This window comes from Lepus europaeus, chromosome 19, assembly GCF_033115175.1.
Source record: "Lepus europaeus isolate LE1 chromosome 19, mLepTim1.pri, whole genome shotgun sequence".
In the NCBI taxonomy this organism is placed as follows: Eukaryota; Metazoa; Chordata; class Mammalia; order Lagomorpha; family Leporidae; genus Lepus; species Lepus europaeus.
The window spans coordinates 55,896,560-55,922,309 of record NC_084845.1 but is presented as its reverse complement, the minus strand read 5'-3'; the positions used below and the strand labels follow the sequence as shown (position 1 = coordinate 55,922,309).

At 40.2% G+C, this 25,750-nt stretch overlaps 1 protein-coding gene across 8 annotated transcripts in view; it reads right to left on the bottom strand.

The window, feature by feature from the left end:
• Nucleotides 1-25,750, bottom strand: part of NFAT5 (nuclear factor of activated T cells 5) — a 161,693-nt gene that overhangs the window by 35,922 nt on the left and 100,021 nt on the right. For all 8 annotated transcript variants that reach the window (XM_062177899.1, XM_062177900.1, XM_062177902.1 and 5 more), the window contains 4 exons: nucleotides 20,857-21,049; nucleotides 16,572-16,762; nucleotides 15,098-15,270; nucleotides 2-136 (listed from right to left, as the gene is read on the bottom strand). In XM_062177899.1, the coding sequence (XP_062033883.1) occupies nucleotides 2-136; nucleotides 15,098-15,270; nucleotides 16,572-16,762; nucleotides 20,857-21,049 (692 nt within the window). The remainder of the gene's footprint in view (nucleotide 1; nucleotides 137-15,097; nucleotides 15,271-16,571; nucleotides 16,763-20,856; nucleotides 21,050-25,750) is intronic.

Genomic DNA, 25,750 nt, shown 5'->3' with positions numbered 1-25,750 from the left:
CCAGACACATTTTCCTGGAAAATAACTTTAGTTCCTTTCAGAAAATTCTTGCCGATTAAAAACACTTCTTCCTCTCCTTTCACTGAACAACTATGCAAGCTTTTCTTTAAGATTTCTGGCACTCCTGCTGGCTGAGCTGTGTGGCATACAAAAACAATCCTTAAAAAGAACCACCAACACTTATTTCTCACCTAAAATCACTTTGCAATTATGCATACAGTTCTATGAGTTGTCTTTTTTTGACCCCTGAATTTAACTGCCTTTATTTTACAGTTTTTATGCTAATTGAACAGAGAAAAAAAAATCAGAAGTCCGTATTAATTTTTAGCAACTCTTCTAAGAATTCAGAGAGATGAATAAATGCCAGAAATGAGGTTTTCATTTATTTTATGTCATATTCTTATTACACAAATCACAAAACTCTAAAAATATAAGCTTGTTTTCACATTAGAAAAACATTTTTAAGATAAGCTTGTCCTACAATCCCCATCTTAAAAAATGTCAGTTACGCTAACGCTATTACATTTGAAGACCTCTGAGGTAACTAGTGGTGCCAGGATGGAACTGAGGACATCTTTAATGATCTAGACACAGGACCCAGAGACCCTACACCAAAATAAACATAAAAACACCCTGAGGGGCCAGTGCTTCCATATAGTGATTTAAACTGCAGCCTGCAATACCAACATCCCATATGAGTGCTGGTTTGAGTCCCAGCTGCCCAGCTTCTGATCCAGCTCCTGGTTAATGCATCTCGGAAAGCAGTAAGATTAAGACAGCTCAACAAGTACTTGGGCTCCTGCAACTCAGGTGGGAGACCTGGATGGAGTTCCTGGTTCCTGGCTTCAGCCTGGCCCAGCCCTGGCTGTTGCAGCCATTTGGGGAGTGAGCCAGCAGGTGGAAGGTCTCTCTGTCACTCTGTCTTTCAAATACATAAATAAATAAACCTTTAAAAAAAATTGTACCAAAATAAACTTATTTTTAAATTCTACTTTTCTACGAACTTTTTGGAGTCCTCTTTTATATTTCCACAATGATTCTTCTGTCTAGAATGACCACATAATTTCTCCTTTTGGGGAGCGGCGCTGTGGCATAGCAGGTAAAGCTGCTGCCTGCAGTACTGGCATCCCATATGTGCATATGTGTACAGGTTCAAATTCCAGCTGCTCCACTTCTTCTTCCTCCTTTTTTTTTTTTTTTTGGACAGGCAGAGTTAGACAGTGAGAGAGAGACAGAGAGAAAGGTCTTCCTTTTTCTGTTGGTTCACCCCACAAATGGCCGCCAAGACTGGCGTGCTGCGCTAATCCAAAGCCGGGAGCCGGGTACTTCTTCCTGGTTTCCCATGTGGGTGCAGGCGCCCAAGCACTTGGGCCATCCTCCACTGCCTTTCCGGGCAACAGCAGAGAGCTGGACTGGAAGAGGAGCAACCGGGACAGAATCCAGCGCCCCAACCGGGACTAGAACCCCGGGGTGCTGGCACCGCAGGCGGAGGATTAGCTAAGTGAGCCATGGTGCCGGCCCAGCGGCTCCACTTCTAATCAAGCTCTCTGCTAATGCACCTGGGAAAGCAGTGGAGGATGACCCAAGTGCTTGGGCCCCTGCACCCACATGGGAGACCCAGAAGAAGCTCTAGGCTCCTGGTCTTGGATTGGCCCAGCCTCAGCTGATGTGGCCATTTGGGGAGTGAACCACAGGATGGAAGACCTTTCTCTCTTAAACTCTGTCTTTCAAATAAATAAGATAAAAAATTTTTTTTAGAGTTACAGAGACTTGGGCCATCTTCCACTGCTTTTCCAGGCCATAGCAGAGAGCTGGATCGAAAGAGGAGCAGCTGGGACTAGAACTGGTGCCGATATGGGATGCCAGTGCTTCAGGCCAGGGCTTTAACCCACTGTGCCACAGCGCCAGCCCATAAATAAATCTTAAAAATACAAGTTTTTACCACTCCAAGCAGTCTGAATTAAATGTGTTTCTGTTTCCAGGGCATCCTATCCACCCGCCTATTATCGATATTCAGGATAACGCATATTACCAAGTGGTTTCTCTGAATCAGGATTCAGAAGTTAAAAATAGAATACACTGTTTTTCAATTACAAGTCTAACCACTACTAAATATGAAAAGTACTGAGGAACAAGAGATAGTGAAGGAAAAAAATGAAATTAGCTTACAAACTTCCTTATGCTAGAATTTCCTTCAGCAAATTAATTAGGTATTGTTTAGAAAAACAGGTTGCAAAGTCAAATAAATCTGAGAAATATTGTTAAACAAATAAGAGGATTTCTCCAAGAATTTCATACTGTGATAAATGTAGTCAATATATAAGAGGAGGGTACAGTACAGTTTTCCCAAATTATTTAACTCCAGAAATATTTTTCCTTACATTTATTTACGTTTTTTTAAAAGATTTATTTTATTTATTTGAAAGACAGATTTATAGAGAGAGGTAGAGACAGAGAAGGAGGTAGGTCTCCCATCTGATGGTTCACTCCCCAGATGGCCGAAAAGCCAGAACTGCGCCAATCCGAAGTCAGGAGTCAGGAGCTTCTTCCGGGTCTCCCATGTGGGTGCAGGGGCCCAAGGACTTGGGCCATCTTCTACTGCTTTCCCAGGCCATAGCAGAGAGCTGGATTGAAGTGGAGCAGCCGGGACTAGAACCAGCACCCATATGGGATGCTGGTGCTTCAGGCCAGGGTGTTAACCTGCTGCGCCACAGCACCAGCTCCCCCCTTGCCCCCCTTACATATATAAGGATTGTTTTTCCACTAGAATCTTCTTTGGGATACTGGTGTTGGCAAATACATTTTAAGTACTCAAAACTTATCCCTATAGGTTAAGAATTCTGTAATAGATTACACTTTGTTGTTTCAGTAAACCATTAAAATGTAGGTACACTGCAAAGGGAAACAAATAGTGCTTGGATAACTCATCAATTTCTAAATTAATGGACTGTTCACTAAATTTAAGTTTCTCTCCTTGAACAGCTACATATTTACTTTTTTTTTTGACAGGCAGAGTGGATAGTGAGAGAGAGAAACAGAGAGAAAGGTCTTCCTTTTGCCGTTGGTTCACCCTCCAATGGCCGCCGCGGTAGGCGCGCTGCGGCCAGCGCACTGCGCTGATCCGATGGCAGGAGCCAGGTGCTTATCCTGGTCTCCCATGGGGTGCAGGGCCCAAACACTTGGGCCATCCTCCACTGCCTTCCTGGGCCACAGCAGAGAGCTGGCCTGGAAGAGGGGCAACCGGGACAGGATCGGTGCCCCAATCGGGACTAGAACCCGGTGTGCCGGCGCCGCAAGGCGGAGGATTAGCCTAGTGAGCCGTGGCGCCGGCTGAACAGCTACATATTTAATAGTTAATTCAATCTTTTTTAGAATGGCAATTGTTAGAGCTAACGCTGTGGTATAGTGGGCTAGGACCTCTGCCTGCAGCGCCAGCACTCCATATGGGTGCTAGTTCGAATCCAGGCTGCTCCACTTCTAATTCAGCTCTCTGCTATGACCTGGGAAAGCAGCAGAGGTTGGCCTAATGTGAGAAACCCAGAAGCTCCTGGCTCCTGGCTTTGGATTGGCACAGCTCTGGCCGTTGCAGCCACTTGGGGAGTGAACCAGCAGATGAGGGACCTTTCTCTCTGTCTCTCCCTCTCTGTCTGTAACTCTACTTCTCAAGTAATAAAATGTAAAAAAAAAAAAAAAAAAAAAAAGAGGGGCTGGCACTGTGGCGCAGGAGATAAAGGATAAAGCAGCCACCCGAAGTGCCAGAAGTGCCAGCATCCCATATGGGCGCTGGTTCGAGACCCGGCTGCTCCACTTCAGATCCAGCTTTCTTGTTATGGCCTGGGAAAGCAGTAGAAGATGGCCCAAGTCCTTGGGCCCCTGCACCCTTGTGGGAGACCTGGAGGAGGCTCCTGGCTCCTGGCTCCGGATCAGTGCAGCTCCAGCCATTGTGGCCAACTAGGGAGTGAAGCAACAGATGGAAGACTTCTCTCTTTCTGACCCTGCATATCCTTCTCTCTCTGTATAACTCTGCTTTTCAAATAAATAAATAAATCTGAAAAAAAAAATGCCTATTGTGTTGTCAAAATACTTATTGCCTCTATTTCCATAGGCCCTTTCTTGTGGCAAGGTATAGCCTTCTTGTCCCACATGTGACTTGCTTCAATAATGAAATATGAACTAAAGTAATATGCCAAGTCCAAGCAAAAGCTTCATGAGCTGTCTCATGATTCGATTATCTCTGTTATAAGACACTGAGTGTCTCCCCCCCCCCCCCCCCGCCCGGGGGGTGGGGAGGCTGTGGTTGTTACTGCAGTATTATTCAGCCTCCACCTACTGATATATTTAAGTAAGTATTATATCATTTAAATGACAAATGGTGTTTTCAGCAAGGTCTGGAAGCTTTTTTTTTTTTTTTTTTAAGATTTATTTATTTGTTTGAAAGGCAGAGATACAGAGACAGAATTAGAGAGGAGAGAGAGAGAGAATCTTCCATCCATTGGTTCACTCTCCAGATGGCTCAATAGCAGGGGCTAGGAATTCCATCTGAGTCTCTCATGTGGGTGGCAGAGGTCCAAGTATTTGGGCCATCTTCTACTGCTTTCCTAGGCACATTAGCAGGGAGCTGGATCCAAAATATAGCAGCAGGACTCAAATAGGTACTCATAAGTAATGCCAGCATTTGCAGGTGGCAGATCAACCTATTGTACCACAACACAAATCCCAAGATCTGGGAGTTTAAAAGAAATGTTGAATGTAAATACATATGCACTGTCTAGAACCCATGGGGATAAGGTGGTAAAGGGTTATTAGTATACATTGGTAATACATTACTCTTTTAAATGAAAAACTAAATTTATTTATTTAGATAGATACAGAGAGTTCATGTTCATTCTCCAAATGCTTGCAAGGGCTAGGGGTAGGCCAGGGCCAGATTCAGGAGCCAGGAACTCAATCTAGGTCTCTTACATGGTAGAAGTAACTCAATTACTTGAAGCTATCACAGCTGCTTCTCAGGATGTGTACTGTCAGAAAATAGGAGTCAGGAGTCAGCTTGGAATAGGACACAGGCCCTCCAAGAAGGACATGGGCATCTCAACCAATAGGATAAATGCCTGTTCCCTGAAGCAATTTTATTTAAAGGTAACTTATTGGAGTAACACTGGAACTAGAAATTTGTTTTTTAAAAACACATTCAGGAAAAACATGGTAAATATTATTTTGGATTAAAAACCAGGATTGGTCTAACAGTTCAAATGCTACATGAACATCTGCATTCTATACTGAAGTGTTGAAGTTTGAGTCCTGGCTTTGCTCTCAGTTCCAGCTTTCTGCTAATGCATATGCTGGGGGAGCAACAGGTGATGGCTCAAGTGGTTGGGTCCCTGCTGCATGCATAAGAAATCCAGAATTGGAAGGCACCGTGGCTCACTTGGCTAATCCTCCGCCTGCGGCGCTGGTACCCTGGGTTCTAGTCCTGGTTGGGGCGCTGGGTACTAGTCCCAGTTGTTCCTCTTCCAGTCCAGCTCTCTGCTGTGGCATGTGAAGGCAGTGGAGGATGGCCCAAGTGCTTGGGTCCTGCACCCGCATGGGAGACCCGTAGGAAGCACCCAGCTCCTGGCTTCAGATTGGTGCAGTACCGGACGTGGCAGCCATTTGGGGAGTGAACCAACGGAAGGAAGACCTTTCTCTCTGTCTCTCTCTCTCACTTTCTTTAACTCTCTCTGTGTCTCTCTCTCTCACTGTCTAACTCTGGCTGTCAAAAAATAAAAAAATAAAAATAAATTAAAAATAAAAAAATCCAGAATGGGTTCCAGGTTCCTGGCTAGGGGCCTAGCCCAGACCTTGCTGTTGTCATCATTTGCAGAATGAACCAGTGGATGGAAAACCTCACTGTCTTTCTGTCTCTATCAGATAAAGTTGAAGTATATTTTTAAAATTAAAATAAACTATTTTTAAATTTTTTTATTTTCTGTATTAAAGCCTGAGATAGCTAGTTGAGGCCCTGAGGTTTAAAATATATTTATCCCCATATATTTGTATTTAAATTACAGAAAGAACTAGTCTGTTCCTGTTTAAGGTAATTTAACTTTTAACTTTTGACTTTTTAAAAGGCCCTTTCTATTGAAAAGTTCAACAGTTACCTAACTGGACAAACTTCACACTAAGCAGAACTAAAGTCAGGATTATTTAAGCATTAACTATTTTATTTTTAAGTAATCTATAAGCTGATTCTTGAAAGTGATTACACTACTTAAAAATTATTACATATAACAAAGCAACCACTTTTCTGGTATTGCTTCTCAAATAGTCTTAAAAATAAAGTTGAGGCCGGCGCCATGGCTTAACAGGCTAATCCTCTGCCTTGTGGCACCGGCACACCGGGTTCTAGTCCCGGTTGGGGCGCCGGATTCTATCCCGGTTGCCCCTCTTCCAGGCCAGCTCTCTGCTATGGCCTGGGAAGGCAGTGGAGGATGGCCCAAGTGCTTGGGCCCTGCACCCGCATGGGAGACCAGGAGAAGCACCTGGCTCCTAGCTTCGGATTGGCGAGATGCGCCGGCAGCAGTGGCCACTGGAGGGTGAACGAACAGCAAAAAGGAAGACCTTTCTCTCTGTCTCTCTCTCTATCCACTCTGCCTGTCAAAAATAAAATAAATAAAATTGAAAAAAAAATTATCTGAATACTGAACAATAAGCAAATATGTCAAACTGTCAAGAAGATTAGTAAAGCCAAGTAATATCTGTTAAGTCTATAAAAGCATGTATCTGGGGTAGGCATCTGGAGTTTAGAATGCCCACATTCCATACTGGAGTACATGGGTTCAAGTCCTAGCTCTGCTTTTTTTATTTTATTTATTTATTTTTTTGACAGGCAGAGTAGACAGTGAGAGAGACAGAGAGAAAAGTCTTCCTTTTCCGTTGGTTCACCCTCCAATGGCCGCCGCGGTAGGTGCGCTGCGGCCAGCACACCGTGCTGATCCGATGGCAGGAGCCAGGTGCTTCTCCTGGTCTCCCATGGGGTGCAGGGCCCAAGCACTTGGGCCATCCTCCACTGCACTCCCGGGCCACAGCAGAGAGCTGGCCTGGAAGAGGGGCAACTGGACAGGATCGGTGCCCCAACTGGGACTAGAACCCGGTGTGCCGGCGCTGCAAGGCAGAGGATTAGCCTAGTGAGCCGCGGCGCCGGCCTAGCTCTGCTTTTGATTCTAAGCTCTTGCTAATGTATACCCTGGAAGGCAGGAGGTGATGGCTCAAATACTTGGGTTTTTAACACCCACATGGGAGAACTGGATCAAGTTTGGGCTTAGTTTAGCCTGGCCCAGCTGTAGCTGTTGCAGGCATTTTGGGAGTAATCAGATGGGAGATCTCTGACTCCATGCTTTTCAATAAAATAGAAACACATAAAAATTAAAAAGTACATATTTAATAAAAATTATGGAATAAAAAGCTTACATCTGATCAAGTAAATTGCTAATTGTACCAAAAATTTTAAAAGAAGGATACTTTATTTTAATAATATTATCTTTTCCCCAGTTAGGAGATACAGTAAAGAAATTGAAAATTGTTGGCATGGACATTTGGTGCAGCAGTTTAAGTTACCACTCTGGATGCATGCATCCCACATAAGAGTGCCTGGCTCTGCTTCCCATCCAACTTCTGCTCAGGTGTACCCTGAGAGGCAGCTAGTAATGGCTCAAGTATTTAAGTCCCTGTCACCCAGGCCTGATCGAGTCCCGGCTTTTGCAGACATTTTAGAAGTGAACTTGCAGATGGAAAATCTGTCTCTCTTCAAATAAAATGAAAATAAATAAAAAAGAAAAAGAAAATGATTAAAATCAGATTCAGATTTAATTTAATAATTATTATAAGACAAAATCTAATAGTCATCATATAGAAAAAGCTTAGACTAATCTGGTCCTATTAAAATTTATTATAGGGTTGGGCCGGCACTGCGGCACAGTAGGTTAACGCCCTCGCCTGAAGCACCAGCATCCCATTCAGGCGCCAGTTCAAGACAGGCTGCTCCACTTCCAATCCAGCTCTCTGCTATGGCCTGGGAAAGGAGTAGAAGATGGCTCAAGGCCGGCTACGCGGCTCAATAGGCTAATTCTCCGCCTGTGGCGCCGGCACACCGGGTTCTAGTCCCGGTTGGGGCGCCGGATTCTGTCCCAGTTGCTCCTCTTCCAGGCCAGCTCTCTGCTGTGGCCCGGGAAGGCAGTGGAGGATGGCTCAAGTGCTTGGGCCCTGCACCCGCATGGGAGACCAGGAGAAGCACCTGGCTCCTGGCTTCACTGGCCGCAGCGGCCATTGGGGGTTGAACCAACGGCAAAGGAAGACCTTTCTCTCTGTCTCTTTCTCTCTCACTGTCCACACTATCAAAAAAAAAAAGATGGCTCAAGTGCTTGGGCCCCTGCATCCATGTGGGAGGCCCGGAAGAAGCTCCTGGCTCCAGATTGGCGCAGCTCCAGCCGTTGCGTCCAGCTGGGAAGTGAACCATCAGGTGGAAGATCTCCCCCCGCCCCCCCACCCATGTAATCTGACTTTCAAATAAATAAACAAATAAATACACTGTCTTTGAATTTTAAGATGGAAATTCAGAGAAAAGTTAAACAGAAAACTGTCTACCATATGACTAGCAATTTCATTCCCAGTATCTACCCAAGAGGACTGGAATCATATGTCCACATCAGAACTTGTCCACTATAAGTATGTTCTTAATAGCATTAATTATAACAACCAGTAGGTAGAAAGAACCCAAATGTCCATCAACAGATTTACGGACAAACAAAACATGATATTCCCATACAATGGAACATTATTTACTCATAGAAAGAATAAAGTACATGTTTCAAAATCCATGAACCTTGAAAACATGCTAAGTGAAATAAACCAGCAGGGCAGGCATTGTGGCACCTAGGACGCCCGCATACCCTATCAGACAAAGTGTTGGTTTCAGTCCCAGCTACTCTGCTTCTGGTCTAGCTTCTTGTTTTTATGCCTGGAAGGCAGCGGATGATGGTCCAATTATGTGGGTCCTGACTGTATATAAATTTAAAATAAGCAATTAAATGTCTACATGCCAATACCTTACTATTACATTATAAGCTATATGATTTATAAAGTATCCCCATATTATGGTACAGTCAATCAAAATAAAATCCTTCCTGTATTCCATTCCATAGTAGACACCAGGTCAAAATAACAGACAAAAAAATCAGGTATCTCATCTGCCATCCCACCCACTATATAAAAAGTGAAATTAATAATTTCTATTCTATTAAAATCAGAGCTGTTATCAGGATCACATGTGACAAGATAGTATATTATTGGTGGGAAACTGCATTAGAGTGTTCCAAACTCACTAGAGAGGAAGAACTTATTTACTAGGAAACTCCAAGTAGGGTCTAGGCATGCTCAGTTCGTCCTTTTCCCCTCCTCTCTTTTATCAATCACCTTTCTGCACAAAGCATGTATTTTAGACTATTCTCTGCCAGGTGGCAAGAGATCTGCAATTGTGGACAGGAGCTCTGACGGAGTGGATTGGTCTACTTAATTCTAGATCAAAAAAGCTAGTCCTATTCTCAACAGTTTTACTAGTGGCAAAGCTAGTATTTTCATCTCCATTTCTGTTAACTTTTATTGTCTAACTGTAATTTTTTTTAAAGACTTTAATTTATTTATTTGACAGGTAGAGTTATAGACAGAGAGAGAGAGACAGAGAGAAAGGTCTTCCTTCTGTTGGTTCACTCCCCAAATGGCCTCAACAGCCAGAACTACGCTGATCAGAAGCCAGGAGGCAGATGCCTCCTCCTAGTCTCCCATGCAGGTGCAGGAGCCCAAGCACTTGGGCCACCCTCCATCACCTTCACAGGCCACAGTAGAGAGCTGGACTGGAAGAGCAACAACCAGGACTAGAACCTGGTGCCCATATGGGATGCCGGCGCCACAGGAGGAGGATTAGCCGAGTGTGCCACTGCGCTGGCCCCTGTCTAACTGTAATTCTAAGACGAACACTTATCTATTAAAATTTGAATTTATTTATTTATTTATTTTTGACAGGCAGAGTGGATAGTGAGAGAGAGACAGAGAGAAAGGTCTTCCTTTTTGCCATTGGTTCACCCTCCAATGTCTGCTGCGGCCAGCGTTTCATGCTGATCCGAAGCCAGGAGCCAGGTGCTTCTCCTGGTCTCCCATGTGGGTGCAGGGTCCAAGCACTTGGGCCATCCTCCACTGCCTTCCCGGGCCATAGCAGAGAGCTGGCCTGGAAGAGGGGCAACCGGGATAGAATCCGGCGCCCCAACTGGGACTAGAACCCAGTGTGCCAGTGCTGCAAGGCAGAGGACTAGCCTGTTAAGCCATGGCGCCGGCCGAGTTTATTTATTTTTACAATTTATTGAAAGAGAGACACATACACACACACAGAGACTGTCCATCTGCTGGTTCACTCCCCAAATGCCTGCAACAATCAGGGTTGGATCAGAATGAAGCCAGGAGCCCAGAAGTCAATGCAGATCTCCTACATAGGTGGTAGAGGCCTAGGCACTTGAGCCATCACCTGCTGCCTCCCAGCGTGAACAAACATTAGCAGGAAGCTGGAATCAGAAGCAGAGCCAGGCACTCCGATAGGGGATAAGGACATAACCACTATGCCAAATGCTTGCTTTGGAACATTATTAACCTTCCAAGACCTCAACATACACAAAAACACTTTCTAACCAGTAGGGTACTATACACAGGACAAGTAAGGTGTAACAAGGAAAAGAAATATTAAATTAATAACTGCCCTGTTCATCTGGTCTAAATTGTAAACAAAAAACAATTCAAAAACAATAAAAAAATACATAAAATCTTTCATTTTGGTCCCAGCTAAATACAGCAAATTAACCAACCAACCAACCTACTGACCTCTGACCAGTAATATTCACTGAAAATCCATACAGATCAACTAAAAATAACATCTGAATACAAAATGATGAATTTTTAAGGAATCAAATCATCAACCCATTAGGAAGAGTAAACAGATCAGGAGGTTTAGACTTGTGCCTAATTGAATTTATTTGATATTCCTAAAAAATATAATGTCTTGGCCGGCGCCGCGGCTCACTAGGCTGATCCTCCGCCTTGCGGCGCCGGCACACCGGGTTCTGGTCCCGGTCGGGGCGCCGATCCTGTCCCGGTTGCCCCTCTTCCAGGCCGGCTCTCTGCCGTGGCCAGGGAGTGCAGTGGAGGATGGCCCGGCTCCTTGGGCCCTGCACCCATGGGAGACCAGGAGAAGCGCCTGGCTCCTGCCATCGGATCAGCGTGGTGCGCCGGCCGCAACGCGCCTACCGCGGCGGCCACTGGAGGGTTGAACCAGCGGCAAAAAGGAAGACCTTTCTCTCTGTCTCTCTCTCTCACTGTCCACTCTGCCTGTCAAAAAAAAATAAATAAATAAAAAAAATAAAAAAAAATATTTGTGAGGTGCACGCACAACAAAGGATTGATATCCAGATATATCAATAACTCAGAAAACTCATCAAAAAAAATATAATGTCTTTTAAGCTAATTACACAGATATAATGCTTTAAGAATAAAAAATTTACATGAAATGCTGTGAAAATAGTAATAATATGAAAATTTTATTAAATAAATGCATTTGCAAATTAGATATTACTTTAGCATTTTCTCTTCTAAAAGAAGCATAGGAATCATCATTGTAAAGGTATTTTTTTCTTTAAAAGGAGGTACTGGTCATGTTTATCTAATCCAGTTGGCAAAATAAGCAACAAATAGTCAATTAAAGAAACAAAATATTCTGGGGCTGGCGCTGTGGTGTAGCAGGTGAAGTCACCACTTATGGCCAATTTGGGGAGTAACCCAGCAGATGGAAGAACTTTTTGTCTCTCCCTCTCTCTGTCTATAATTCTAACTCTCAAATAAATAAATCTTTAAAAAAAAAAAGTTCATTATAAAAATTGAATTATGCCGGCGCCGTGGCTTAACAGGCTAATCCTCTGCCTTGCGGCGCCGGCACACCAGGTTCTAGTCCCGGTTGGGGTGCCGGATTCTATCCCGGTTGCCCCTCTTCCAGGCCAGCTCTCTGCTTATGGCCCGGGAAGGCAGTGGAGGATGGCCCAAGTACTTGGGCCCTGCACCCGCATGGGAGACCAGGAGAATCACCTGGCTCCTGGCTTCGGATCAGCAAGATGCGCCGGCCGCAGCAGCCATTGGAGGGTGAACCAACGGCAAAAAGGAAGACCTTTCTCTCTGTCTCTCTCTCTCACTATCCACTCTGCCGGTCAAAAAATAAAAAAAAATAAAATAAATAAATTAAAAGAAATTTGTGTGTGTGTGTGTGTATATATATATATATATATATATATATGTTTTACATCTCCAGAATAAATAGCATCTACAAAAGGAAATGGAAGGGACAACACAGGTAATCAGTAAAACCTCCTAATATAAGCTGACTCTACTTTGTAAGTCACAGAAAGTCTAAATTACAGAACATAAATCTCCCAGGTAGAAGAAACAGTTTGCTAAACAATAATTTCATACTGTTATCATAGTTGTACCCACCCAGAGGCCATGGCTAGGATGAAGCAAATTGTTCAAGCTTGATTTCAATACTGCAATTTAAATGGCTGTAGTGACAAGAGAGCCTAGTGGCTAAAAGCAGATGCTTTGTTTGAATCCTGGTCTTGCCATTTACTAGCTATGTAATCTTGAATAAGTTATTTATTCTATTTAACTTTCAGTTTCATCAACTGTAGATTGAAATTTATATAAAGTGACAGTGAAAGTTAAATGACTAATGTTTTTAAAGTAGTTAATAAAATTCCAGGTATATAGAGTTCAAAACATTATAACTTTTATTACCAGCTACATTATGTTTTCCACTTATATGCTACTGATTCCTATGGTTATCACATCTACTCCAGACAGTTTCATGGAGAGATGTATTTGTCTACAATGTGGACGAATATTATAATTAATAATAATGATAAATAATAAGTGATTAAAATCACAGATGAAAAATTTCAGAAAAATCACACTTTCTTTTGTATTAAATACTATTTTTAGCTGGATATATTCATACTTTAACAAAATAAGAAAGGAAGAAACAAACAAACTAATGAAGGAAGGAACAAATGATTAAAGCTGGTAACCATTTCCCAGTCCCTGACAACACAGGATGATCTGAACTATCTATACCTCCTGGCTCTGGTTTTCAGAGTGGCTGTGGTCATGCTCAAGCCATGTAAAAGAAAAACTGCATCTGCCCCACTGGAATTCTATTCTACCAATATTCAAGGGGTACAAAGTGAATTACAGCAAATTCAGAATTGGATCACTCTAATTAGAAAAGTTTCATAACTCAATAAGCCATCTCTAGATTAATTATTCTTGTCCATCTGAATATGACAGAATGGACATAGAATTTGCAAAAACTTTAAAAGAACCTACTTATAAGTAAATATCACCTAGAAAACACTCTAAGGAAATGCTAAGGTTGAAAACAATTTTTTTTTATTATAATGAAAAATAGAGAAATCCGGCCGGCGCCGCGGCTCACTAGGCTAATCCTCCGCCTTGCGGCGCCGGCACACCGAGTTCTAGTCCCGGTCGGGGCACCGATCCTGTCCCGGTTGCCCCTCTTCCAGGCCAGCTCTCTGCTGTGGCTAGGGAGTGCAGTGGAGGATGGCCCAAGTCCTTGGTCCCTGCACCCCATGGGAGACCAGGAGAAGCACCTGGCTCCTGCCATCGGAACAGCGCGGTGCGCCGGCCGCAGCGCGCTACCGCGGCGGCCATTGGAGGGTGAACCAACGGCAAAAGGAAGACCTTTCTCTCTGTCTCTCTCTCTCACTGTCCACTCTGCCTGTCAAAAAAAAAAAAAAAAAAAAAAAAAAAAGAGAAATCCAGTTAAACTCTCCTGAAATCAAAGATATTTATAGGTATACTTTGTTTTTATGATCAGGGTGCTTACTAAGCACAAGAATAGGTATAATAATTTTTTTTTCTTTTCTTTTCTTTTCTTTCTTTTTTTTTTTTGACAGAGTGGACAGTAAGAGAGACAGACAGACAGAAAAGTCTTCCTTTTCTGTTGGTTCACCCTCCAATGGCCGCTGTGGCCGGCGCACCATGCTGATCTGAAGCCAGGAGCCAGGTGCTTCTCCTGGTCTCCCATGGGGTACAGGCGCACAAGTACTTGGGCCATCCTCCACTGCACTCCCGGGCCACAGCAGAGAGCTGGACTGGAAGAGGGGCAACCGGGACAGGATCTGGCGCCCCGACCAGGACTAGAACCCAGGGTGCCGGTGCCGCAGGCAAAGGATTAACCTATTGAGCCGCGGCGCCGGCCAAGGTATAATAATTTCTAATAAAAAATAAAATAAAGAGAAAAATACTATTTACAAAGGATGAATAATTTGACAACATTATGCAATAAATAAATAACAAAGGCTCTATAACTGTTCAAGGAATAGCATAATAACTACAGCAACCCAACAGAAACTCAAATACAACAGTTCTCTTTTGCTCTTTAGCATTCACAAATTATAAAAAAGCACTGGCAAAGAAAATAACCCATAGGGAAAATCTTTTTAAGTATATATATATATCTTTTTAAGACAGATAAAGGGTAAATTTCTTTATTTATCACTTGGTAGTAACCATGAGAGTAATGAGATTGATACAACCTGACAGAATTTAAAGAACCATATGTCATTTTCTATGAGAAGTTTAGTGATAAGAATTCCATTTCCCACTTCCAAACACTATACTACAATACTATAATTTGTAAACAGAACTTCATTGTCACAAAGTTCTACTTACCTTATCCTTATGTTCTCACACAAAACAGCAATTTACCAAACAGTGAAAATGTGCGGGTAACCCTTTGGCTTTACATTTACTACATAAACTACAAAATGCTGTATTTTGAATTTTATTACAATTACTAGGTTTAGTCTAAAAATTTGACTAAAATTCTTAAATTATTTCTAATTTTTTATAATCACCAGCTGGAGTATGTTAAACACTTAAAATTTAGATATCCAAAATATTAAAAGAAAATGAATAAAATTCCATATATTTAATATCTCCATATTTTCTTACTTACTACACAAAATTGGAGAGGAGGGTGTTTGCAGTGTCAGAGTGGAGCCATCTTTCCTCATGATATTAACTCGAAAAACCAATCTGGCACGAGTACTTTTTTTCTTGGAACCAGCAATTCCTATTCTGGCTTCAACATCAGCATTCCTCAATTTTAAAATTCCTACACAGTCCACCCTAATAGAGAAAAAAAAATTAACTGACCTTTTAATATAAACAGTGCAACATTTATTTTAAATACACTTATCTATTAATTCTTTGAATATGTAATTTGGCCATAAGATTCCAAATTCAAAAAGTATAAAAGGGTAAACATACTAAGTTTCTAATCCTGACAAGTTTTCATTTATAATAATAATGGAAGAAATAGCTTATGAGTGACTTTGTTTTTTTCTTAAAAAATTATTTTTATTTCTATATTCTTTATTTCTACAGCTAATTCAGTTATAGAAGGAATGGATTTTACCTTTTAAAAAATTAGTATATGTCCCTATAAGGATGGACTACTACAAAGCCACTGAAAAGTATGTTATAAAATAACATTTAATGATAAGAGAAAACATTCATGATATGGTAAGTGAAAATCAGGTTACAAAAAATGGATACAGTATTATGTTAATTTTATCCAAAATAGGCTAGAAACATAAACTTTAAAGTAGTAGCTTTTTCTGGGAAGTCAGATATTAAAAGTTATGTTTTTAGTTTTTATTACTCTGTTTTTAACTTTCTCATAAGGAATAATTACTATTTTCAAAATGAGTAACTCCCTTTTCTCCCTATTGTACATCTATTTTTATAATTTTCAAAAGTTAAATTAAAAAGATGAATGTTTTCTAAATATTTCTCAAAATTTCCCTTTTCTAATTAACCTTTTATCAGTCTATTCAACATGGCTTTCAAAAGGAAAACAAAAATCAAGTAGAAAGTCTTTAACAGCACCCACCAGAAATAATTAATACATGGTCTACCCCATACTAATATATTTGCTGCTGTTATGATGAAAATTACAATTTCAAGATATAATTTCTTCAAACACCAGACAATAAAAATAGGGGACTAATTCAGACCAACAATAAGCTCTTCACATCAAGATGGGACAAGGCACTTCAAAGTTTCTCTTAGTTTCTAAAGCAAACATCAAGGGTACACAGTTTAGGACAGCAAATCAAACTATAATTTTTATTTTCAATCTTAACATTATAAATTTCAGTAAAAAAGCACTCATAATTTCTCAAGAAGCCAGTGTTCCTTCCATCTGGCTCTCATTTTTCTGCATTCACCACTAGAATTCTTTAGAAAAGGGCATGAGAGTTTCATTTAACACATTATAATTCTGTAGTAATCTTCTTAAAACCTGTAATATTAATGTTTTAAATAAAATATTCAAAATCTTCATTCATACACTTGAGACTGAAAAGTTTTCCTGCCTACCACAACACTATAATGTGTAATGAAAAAATTCTTACTGAAGTACTTACGCCAGTGTCATGTTGTTGCTAGGGTCAAGGCCAACTTCTATAACAGTAGTGCCTTCAATGTCCACTTCTTTGCAGGGAGTTGTGTTTCGTCCAGTTACCCTGCAGGCCTGATAAAATCCATGTGGTTTCACTCGACCAGAGTCATTGCCTACAAAAACTTGCAACACTACTGGTTCATTATGGCCTTCCAGCTGTAACCAGACAATACATAGTAAAGAAATATTAATTAGCATTTTAAAAAAGCTAATTGTAAAATCAAATATTAAAGACAAACTCCTATATTTTTAACTTATTAAAGAATTAAATCTTCAAGAAAAAAAGTAATACATTTTCAAAAAGAAGAGTTGGCTAATTTTCTGTAGAAAACCAATTTTAATTTTATAGCAACCAAATTTTAATTAAAATTTTAGATTTCAGATGATAAATTATCATTTATAATTTATTTATACACTCAGGAGAATGAATATACAGTTCCTCCTGTGGGTTACTCAAAATCTACCTCCTATGGCTAACAGAAAAATTTACTGAACTGTGTTACTGTTATCACTTTCAACACCAAATGAAAGTATATATAGTCAATCTTCACCTTACTATAGCTAACTGATACAGAAAGGTACCTGAAGTGCACCTCTATGAATAATAAGGAAAAGAAGCTTATTTTCATAGAGTAGACTATACATTAAATATGAGTTCCTTGGCCAAAACATGGTTAGAAAAACTGCTAGTTCAAATCAGCATTACAGGTTTCCAGCAAAACTTCATAACTAAATTATAATTCATATGCTAAAGAATAAGTATTTAAAACAATATTCTAGAAGAAAAATTTCCAATACTGTCTTGGCAAGGCTTATAGTTAAACACTAAAGCTAATAAACATTGCAGAGAACACAAAGTAACTTATATAAAATATAAAAACTATTTTTAAAAATTCACACTTTTTTAAGATTTATTAAATTTTTTTTTTGACAGGCAGAGTGGACAGTGAGAGAGAGAGACAGAGAGAAAGGTCTTCCTTTGCCGTTGGTTCACCCTCCAATGGCCGCCGCGGCCAGCGCACCGTGCTGATCCGAAGGCAGGAGCCAAGTACTTCTCCTGGTCTCCCATGCGGGTGCAGGGCCTAAGCACTTGGGCCATCCTCCACTGAACTCCCGGGCCACAGCAGAGAGCTGGCCTGGAAGAGGGGCAACCGGGACAGAATCCGGCGCCCCGACCGGGACTAGAACCTGGTGTGCCGGCACCGCTAGGCAGAGGATTAGCCTATTGAGCCGCGGCGCTGGCCTAAGATTTATTTATTCAAAAGGCATAGTTACAGAGGGAGAGAGGAAAAGACAGACAGAGGGATGGATGGATGGGGGGGAGAGAAAGAGAGAGGTTTTCCATCTTCTGGTTCACTCCTCAAATGGCCTCAACAGCAGTGGCTGGGCTGGGTTGAAGCCAGGAGGAGGAGCTTCATCTGGGTCTCCCACATGGGTGAAGGGGCCCAAACACTCAGGCCATCCTCTGCTGCTTTTCCCAGGCACATTAGCAGGGAGCTGAATTGTAAGTGGAGCAGTGAGGACTTGAACCAGTGCCCACGTAGCATACCAGTGCGGCAGGCATTGCTACAACACAGGCCCCCAAAAGCTCATATATCTTTGGGCATGCACTGTGGCACAGTAGGTAAAGCTGTCATCTGAAACGCTAGATGATCACTGAGAGATGGAAGATCTCTGTCTCTTCCTCTCTCTCTGTAGCCATGCATTTCAAATAAATAAATAAATACATATTTTTTAAAGAATTATTCGGCAGAGGGGGCCGGCGCCATGTCTCACTTGGTTAATCCTCCGCCTGCAGCACCGGCATCCCATATAGGCACCGGGTTCTAGTCCCGGTTGCTCCTCTTCCAGTTCAGCTCTCTGCTGTGGCCCGGGAGGGCAGTGGAGGACAGCCCAGGTTCTTGGGCCCCTGCACCCACGTAGGAGACCAGGAGGAAGCACCTAGCTCCTGGCTTTGGATCAGCACTGTGCCGGCCATGGCAGCCATTTGGGGAGTGAACCAGCGGAAGGAAGACCTCTCTCTCTGTCTCTCTCACTGTCTATGACTCTACCTGTCAAATTAAAAAAAAAAAAAAAATTACTTGGCAGGGACCAGCATTGTGTCATAGCAGTTAAAGCCACCACTTGCGATGCCAGTATCCCATATTGGTGCCAGTTTTGTCCCAGTTGCTCCACTTCTGATCCAGTTCCCTGTTAATGGCCTAGGAAAAGCAGTGGAAGATAACCCAAGTACTTGGGCCCCTGCACCCACGTGGGAGACCTGGATGAAACTCCTCGCTTTGGCCTAACCCAGCGCTGGCTGTTGTGGCCATCTGAGGAATGAACCAGTGGATGGAAGATCTCTCTCTCTCTCTCTCTCTCTCTCTCTCTCTCTCTCTCTATCTGCCTCTATCTCTGTAACTCTTTCAAATAAATAAATAAATATATAGAAAATTTCACATATCTTTTCTATTCCAGCACAGCTGTTATATCTTGAAATGATATAAGTCAAATAAACAAACTACTCAAATTGTTAGCAACAGCTAAACAGTGCCTGGCCCATACAGGATTGTAATAGTTGTTGAATGAATGAATACACTTTTAAGATCACTCAATTTGTTCATGATCATAGTCAAGATATTAATTTAACAATACATCTAACCAGATTAGTAAGGGCAATTTGGTTAAAAATACTGACCAAACTACCAAAATGCCTGGCTAGATAAATATTTACACAAAATACAACTTAAACTTCTCTCTTGCTTGTTACTTCCCTTTAGTGTAAGGGACTGGGGATGAGCTGGGTGGGAGGTAACAATGACATTGTTAGGTTGGCCTTGGGGCATAGTAGGTAAAGTCGCCACCTGTAACACCAGTATCCCATATGAGCATCAGTTTGTGTCCTGGCTACTCCACTTCTAATCCAGCTCCCTATTAATGACCTGGGAGAGCAGCAAGAGATGGCCTAAGTGCTTGGGTCCCTGCCATCTATGTGAGAGACCTAGAAGAAGCTCCTGACTCCCAGCTTTGGCTGGCCCAGCCCCCATCATTGTGGCCATTTGGGGAGTAAATCAGTTAATGGAAGACGGGTCTGTCTCTGTCTCTCTCTCTCTCTCTGTAATTGTGACTTTCAAATAAAATAAAATAATCTCTTTTTAAAAAACATTTTTAAAAACCCAAGATAGAATGACACTGTACATGTGACTGTTAATTTTGTAAATGGTCATAAGCTAATTTCTTCATCCCAAGTTTCAACCAGAATTTCAATCAAGTATAAAATAAAACAATTAAACTATACCACAATATTGAAATACTGTTCAACACATTTACACATATTACTATATTTAATATGAATCTACCATCTGACTAGCCAAAAAAAAAAAAATTTCTCCTTTAGTATTTTACAAGTAGAGACACTTGTTAAATATCACCTACCCACATTTTTTGTCTTATCTTCAAAGGAAAATATTCTTTATAATAAGATTTGAAAAGAATGACTCGATCCTATTTCTTCTTTTTTTTTTTTTTGACAGGCAGAGTGGACAGTGAGAGAGAGAGAGACAGAGAGAAAGGTCTTCCTTTTTGCCATTGGTTCACCCTCCAATGGCCGCTGCGGCCGGTGCACTGCGCTGATCGGTAGGCAGGAGCCAGGTGCTTCTCCTGGTCTCCCATGGGCTGCAGGGCCCAAGCACTTGGGCCATCCTCCACTGCCTTCCCGGGCCATAGCAGAGAGCTGGCCTGGAAGAGGGGCAACCGGGACAGAATCCGGCACCCCGACCGGGACTAGAACCCGGTGTGCTGGCACCGCAGGCGGAGGATTAGCCTATTGAGCCACGGCACCGGCCGAGATCCTATTTCTTAAACTAAGAATTAAGTTACAATGCATTAGCCAATTCTTTTCTGAGCTGAAGAGTCCTGATTACCTTAGCCACCTCTAAAACCTTATTTTCCAACTCCCTAATAATTTCTATTACATGAGTATTTTTTAGTTCATTTTAAAATTTTTTCTTAAATTCTAATCTCAAATATAAAGAAAGGTAATTTGTGACTTGCAGATACTTTTCAGAGTATATTCTATTCTTTCATCTCGTTTAAACTCAAATTCAAACGTAATGTAACAATATCTGACTTACAGTCAACTTTCTGTTTTATATTTTGTTATAAGCTAATAATTTTACCTCTGTTTTACACAGTTTTTGATGTGGTTAAAAACAAAATAATTACTAAAACTGGGGAAAAATCCTTTATATTACTAAATATAAAATAAATACCTTTACTGTTGGAAAACCTTGCTGCGTTCTATCTTTTACTGAGCCACGGCTGCCCTCAGTCAGGTACCGAGCTCGGTGTTGGGTCTCGGGTTGTACAACTATCTTCAGCTCCTTTCCCTCACTTTTGACAGGATACTGTCCACACAACATAGGGCTTTTCTTTACTCCAGTTCCTTTTTGGTTTTCCAATGTTCTGAGAAATCAAAACACAAGATGAAGGAAATACTGAAACAAATTTTCTATAAAAATCATCTAAGATAAAGGAAGAAACATACCAGCAAACAACATTAAAAACAACTGCATGGTTTACTGACAAAATAAAATACAATCTAAAGGAAAACACATTCCAAAAGCAAAGTATCATTAAAACTTTTCTAACAAAATTGAACCATATGATGTCAAAAATAAAGCTGGACAGGAAAGAGAATGCTTATGAATGGCTGGAGGCTAGGAGGAAGACTGTGATGAATAAACTGGGAATAATGGGAAAGAATAGCTAATGCCACGCTAATCTTTCACATCACAGTTTGGTCAAAATAAAATTTTAAAATTGTATACATATATACATATAACTGTAAATTTATCTCTGATTACTTATTATTATTTTCTAATAAGACTCACAAAGCAAAAGAAACAGTAGTAAAAATAATTTTAAAAAAAGGCCTTAAGAGAAAAAACTACGTTCCTATAGATCTTTATTTAATAAATCAAACAGAAAATCATACCAAAAAATCAATAATCCAATTTTTATTGGGACATCAGCTTTACTGTAAACAATCATTCCCAGAAGTGTGTTTTTTATGAGCATCTTTATTTGTAATTTGTTAAATAATAAAAGCTTTTAAAAAATATTTTATAATCTGGGCTTAACAGCACTGACAATCTAATGTACATAAGTATTTTTACATTAACTAGTTAATTAATATATGAAAGGCAGAGATACAGGGAGAGAGGGAGAGGGAGAGAGAGACAGAGACAGAGACAGAGAGCTATCTTCTACCCAGTGGCTCACTGGTCAAATGCCAAAGATGGGCAAGGCCAAAAACCAGTCTAAAAACTCAACCCAAGTCTTCCACATGGGTGGTAGGGATTTAAACACTTAGGGCATCACCTGCTGTCTCACAGGATGCAATGCCAGGAAGACGGAATTGGAAGTGGGGCTGGGAAGCAAATGAGGCACTCTGATGTGGGATGTGGGAGACCCAAACAACATCTTAACTGTTGTACCAAATGCCTGCCCCTTAACTTATTTTTCTTTTTTTTAAAGATTTTATTTATTTGAAAGGCAGAATTACACAGAGAGAGAGGCAGAGAGAGAAAGATCTTCCATCTACTGGTTCACTCCACAAATGGCCACAATGGCCAGGGCTGGGCCAGGCTGAAGCCAGAGCCAGGAGCTTCATCTGGGTCTCCCACATGGGTTCAGTAGCCCAAGCTACTCTGCTGCTTTCTCAGGTGCACCAGCAGGGAGCTGGATCCAAAGTGGAGCAGCTGGGACTCAAACTGGCACCCACATGGGATGCTGACACTGTAAGTGGAGGCTTAATTCGCTGCACCACAGTGCTAGCCCCTAATTTAGTTTTGAAATTGTGCTTCTAATTTGTTTACAATATATTTGTTATGTGGAATATATGTTCAAAGAAAAACAATATCCCAAATGGTAGTTAGGACTTTAGGTTGGCACATTTAATCTGTAAAATAGTTGAAGCACTGAAGATATGTGATGGAAATAAGTAGGAGGCAATATTGTTGGTTATATTTTCTTTTCAGCAACATGACGTAGATTTAAAATTATACATGTACATTTTTATATAGAGTCAGGACCTATAACACTTCCTCTGTGACTGTCCCAGTCTGAAGTTTCAATTCATAAAGAGGTTCCAGGACCTAGATCTGTGAACAAAATCTTCAAAAGCAACCAGGTACCAGGAGAAAAATTAAAACTACAAATTGATGAATTAAGCAGTCTAAACCTGGCTCTAATGTTTACCCCTCCAAGTGTAATCAAGTTGCTATTTCAATCAAGAACAAAGAAAGGAAAGGCAGTACCCTCCCTCCACAGAAATGAGGACTGAGTTGAACCCTCTGGTTAGGAAAGGAGAAGAAGAATGGAGGGAAGAAGGGATGGAAATGGCACAGCAGTGCAAAGACTGACCAGATAAAATGAAAAGTTCTCAGTTCAAGGACTACATTTAATTACTTTCATATTTCTTAGATCTTGCAGAGTTCCTAACATGTAACAGAAGCTGAAGACATATCTGTTGATAAAGGCAACCAGGAAGAAGCAAAAAACAAAGAAAGGAAAACTGAACAAATATGGAGCCTCTATAATATTAGGATGATAAAGACTAGATCCTAACTGAAGAAGGAACACAATTATATAAGTTTGACATAACTAAATCAAAGATAACCTGTGTAATCTAAAAGGTCCTGGAAGAATAAATTCTATGAACAAAATAATGAAGTTTGAGCTGGAATAATGCGCAATAAACCCTGTTTTTCTTTTCATTATTCTGGGTGGAAATTAAAACATTTGTTCTGAACAGTACATAGTTCTTTACACATTAAATTAAATAGTAATACTGTTTTATACACATCTTGATTAAAAAACATCCTCATTTATTGAAACTATGGAAAACATTTTCTAAATATACATACAAAGAGACTAAAAGAAAACAAAACAAAATGTTAACAGCAGTTGTACTGAGTGACTGGATTATGGGCTATTCATTTTCTAATATTTTTTCAAGTATTTATAACTCATACTCATTAATTTTATAATAAAAAGGAAAAGCTTTTGAGATGAAATATAAAGAAAATTTGATGTATAATTATGCTCATCAAACTAATAATTTATGAGGGAAAATAAGTGATAATAAGTTTTACCATTCCAGTAGAACAAAATACTTCACTTGGGATAAAGACAACTGAGTGTACTGACAAAGTATATATATTATGGCCTAAAGAAAAATTTCATGTATAATTAAACAGTTTGTGAAATGACACTTTAAAAGTCCTTAAAATATCTTTATTGTCTACATTTAAATGTAACAACAGGATATATACATACTTAAATGTATAGGCATGTTAAAACATGAAAACATCAACTCATTCAAAAAGTAGTCATTCAAATTACAAATTTTTAAGGTATGATGGCTTAAGAAAAACCAGGAAACTATTAGTATAAGGGATTTTATATTTAAAACAGTAAGAGTTATATGGGATTTTACTTCTAATGACAACTAAAAAGGAAAATATACTATCACGGTACACTTAATTCATGTCTTAAAGGACATTCTGGGGCTGGCACTGTGGTGCAGCAGGTTAATCCTCCTCCTGAGGTTCCGGCATCCCATATGGGTGCCAGTTCTAGTTCTGGTTACTCCTCTTCTGATCCAGCTCTCTGCTATGGCCTGGGAAAACAGTGGAAGATGGTACAAGTGCTTAGGCCCCTGCACCCATGTGGGAGACCCCAAGGAGGCTCCTGGCTCCTGGCTTCTGATCGGCCTAGCTCCAGCCATTGCAACCATTTGTGGAGTGAACCAGTGGATGGAAGACCTGTCTATCTGTCTCTCCCTCTCACTATCTGTAACTCTACCTGAAAATAAATAAATACAATATTTTTTTAAAAATGACATTCTAATTTCCTTGTGCTGCACAATCCTGGTTGTCTATGTCACAAAAATACAAAATTCCTAAAATAGGTTTCATATCCACATAAGATCATATCCTCCAAGAAAATCTAGAAGGGACATGGGGCTACTGATTCTCAGAAGATTCAATCAACCAGGTTGTTTTCTTAAACACCTTAACAATTTGTTGTATAAAAATACTATTTCCATCCACAGGTTACCAAGATTCCTTTGTGGTAGCTCAAAGATCAATAAACTGCTGTATAAAACATATTTGAAAATACATGTTCTAAATAGTTAACACTTTAGAAACTGCAAATTTATGGCACAACAACTAAGGCTATCTTCACATACCTGATCTCTCATGTTTTTAACATCTTTTGCATTGTTGAAGAATATTAAGGCTTTTAGCTTGAAATGCTCTGAAAATTGTTTTCAAATCCTATTTTTCTACATATTACATATGATCTCATCTTTTTTTCAATAAAAATTCTGATAAATTAAAATTTTCAACTTTTTCATCATTTCCATATACTGGTGTCAAATATTTTTCCATTACCTAAGAAGCTGGACATTTCTTCTGCTGCTTGATGGAGTTTCTGCTCCATGAATTATTTCATGAAAGATTCTGTCTTGACCAATGTCATTATACTTTCCCTGGGTAACCTCAAATCATTTTCTAAGATATATCTATCACACAAAAGCAGAAGCAGAAAAGATGTAGGTCAAGACATCTCTTTAATAGCAACTGCAAATCATTTTGTTGACGATCTCTCAATCAAAATTTTTTTTGCTGCTGATTTGGACCTTTAACATCTATTTTGGTACAAATATGAAAATCTCCCTCTTTATAAAAGACTTTCTCTATTGAAGCCCAAATAAACATACACACATATTTAATGACATTCATGAACCTTATAATTACTAAAGTGATCTGTGGTATTATGTTTCACAGCCTTATTTTTATTTGTAGTAGTTCTGTAAGTGTTACATTCTAGAATTCTTGACTTTATTAGATGGCAGCATTTTAGAAAAAAGCTACATCTTGTTTTCTTTCAGGTAATCTATTAATCTTGACTTTTTAAAACTGAAAAGTGCTTAAATGTGCATTTTTAAAATGTTATCACCTCAGCAGAGTTTTAAACAAAAGTGTAAGACTATAGTACAGAATAAGCATTATTTAAGTGATAGATATTACTTTTAAATGTATTAAGGGAATTTTTAAAGATGTTTAATATGTAAAAGATATTCTCTATATGTAA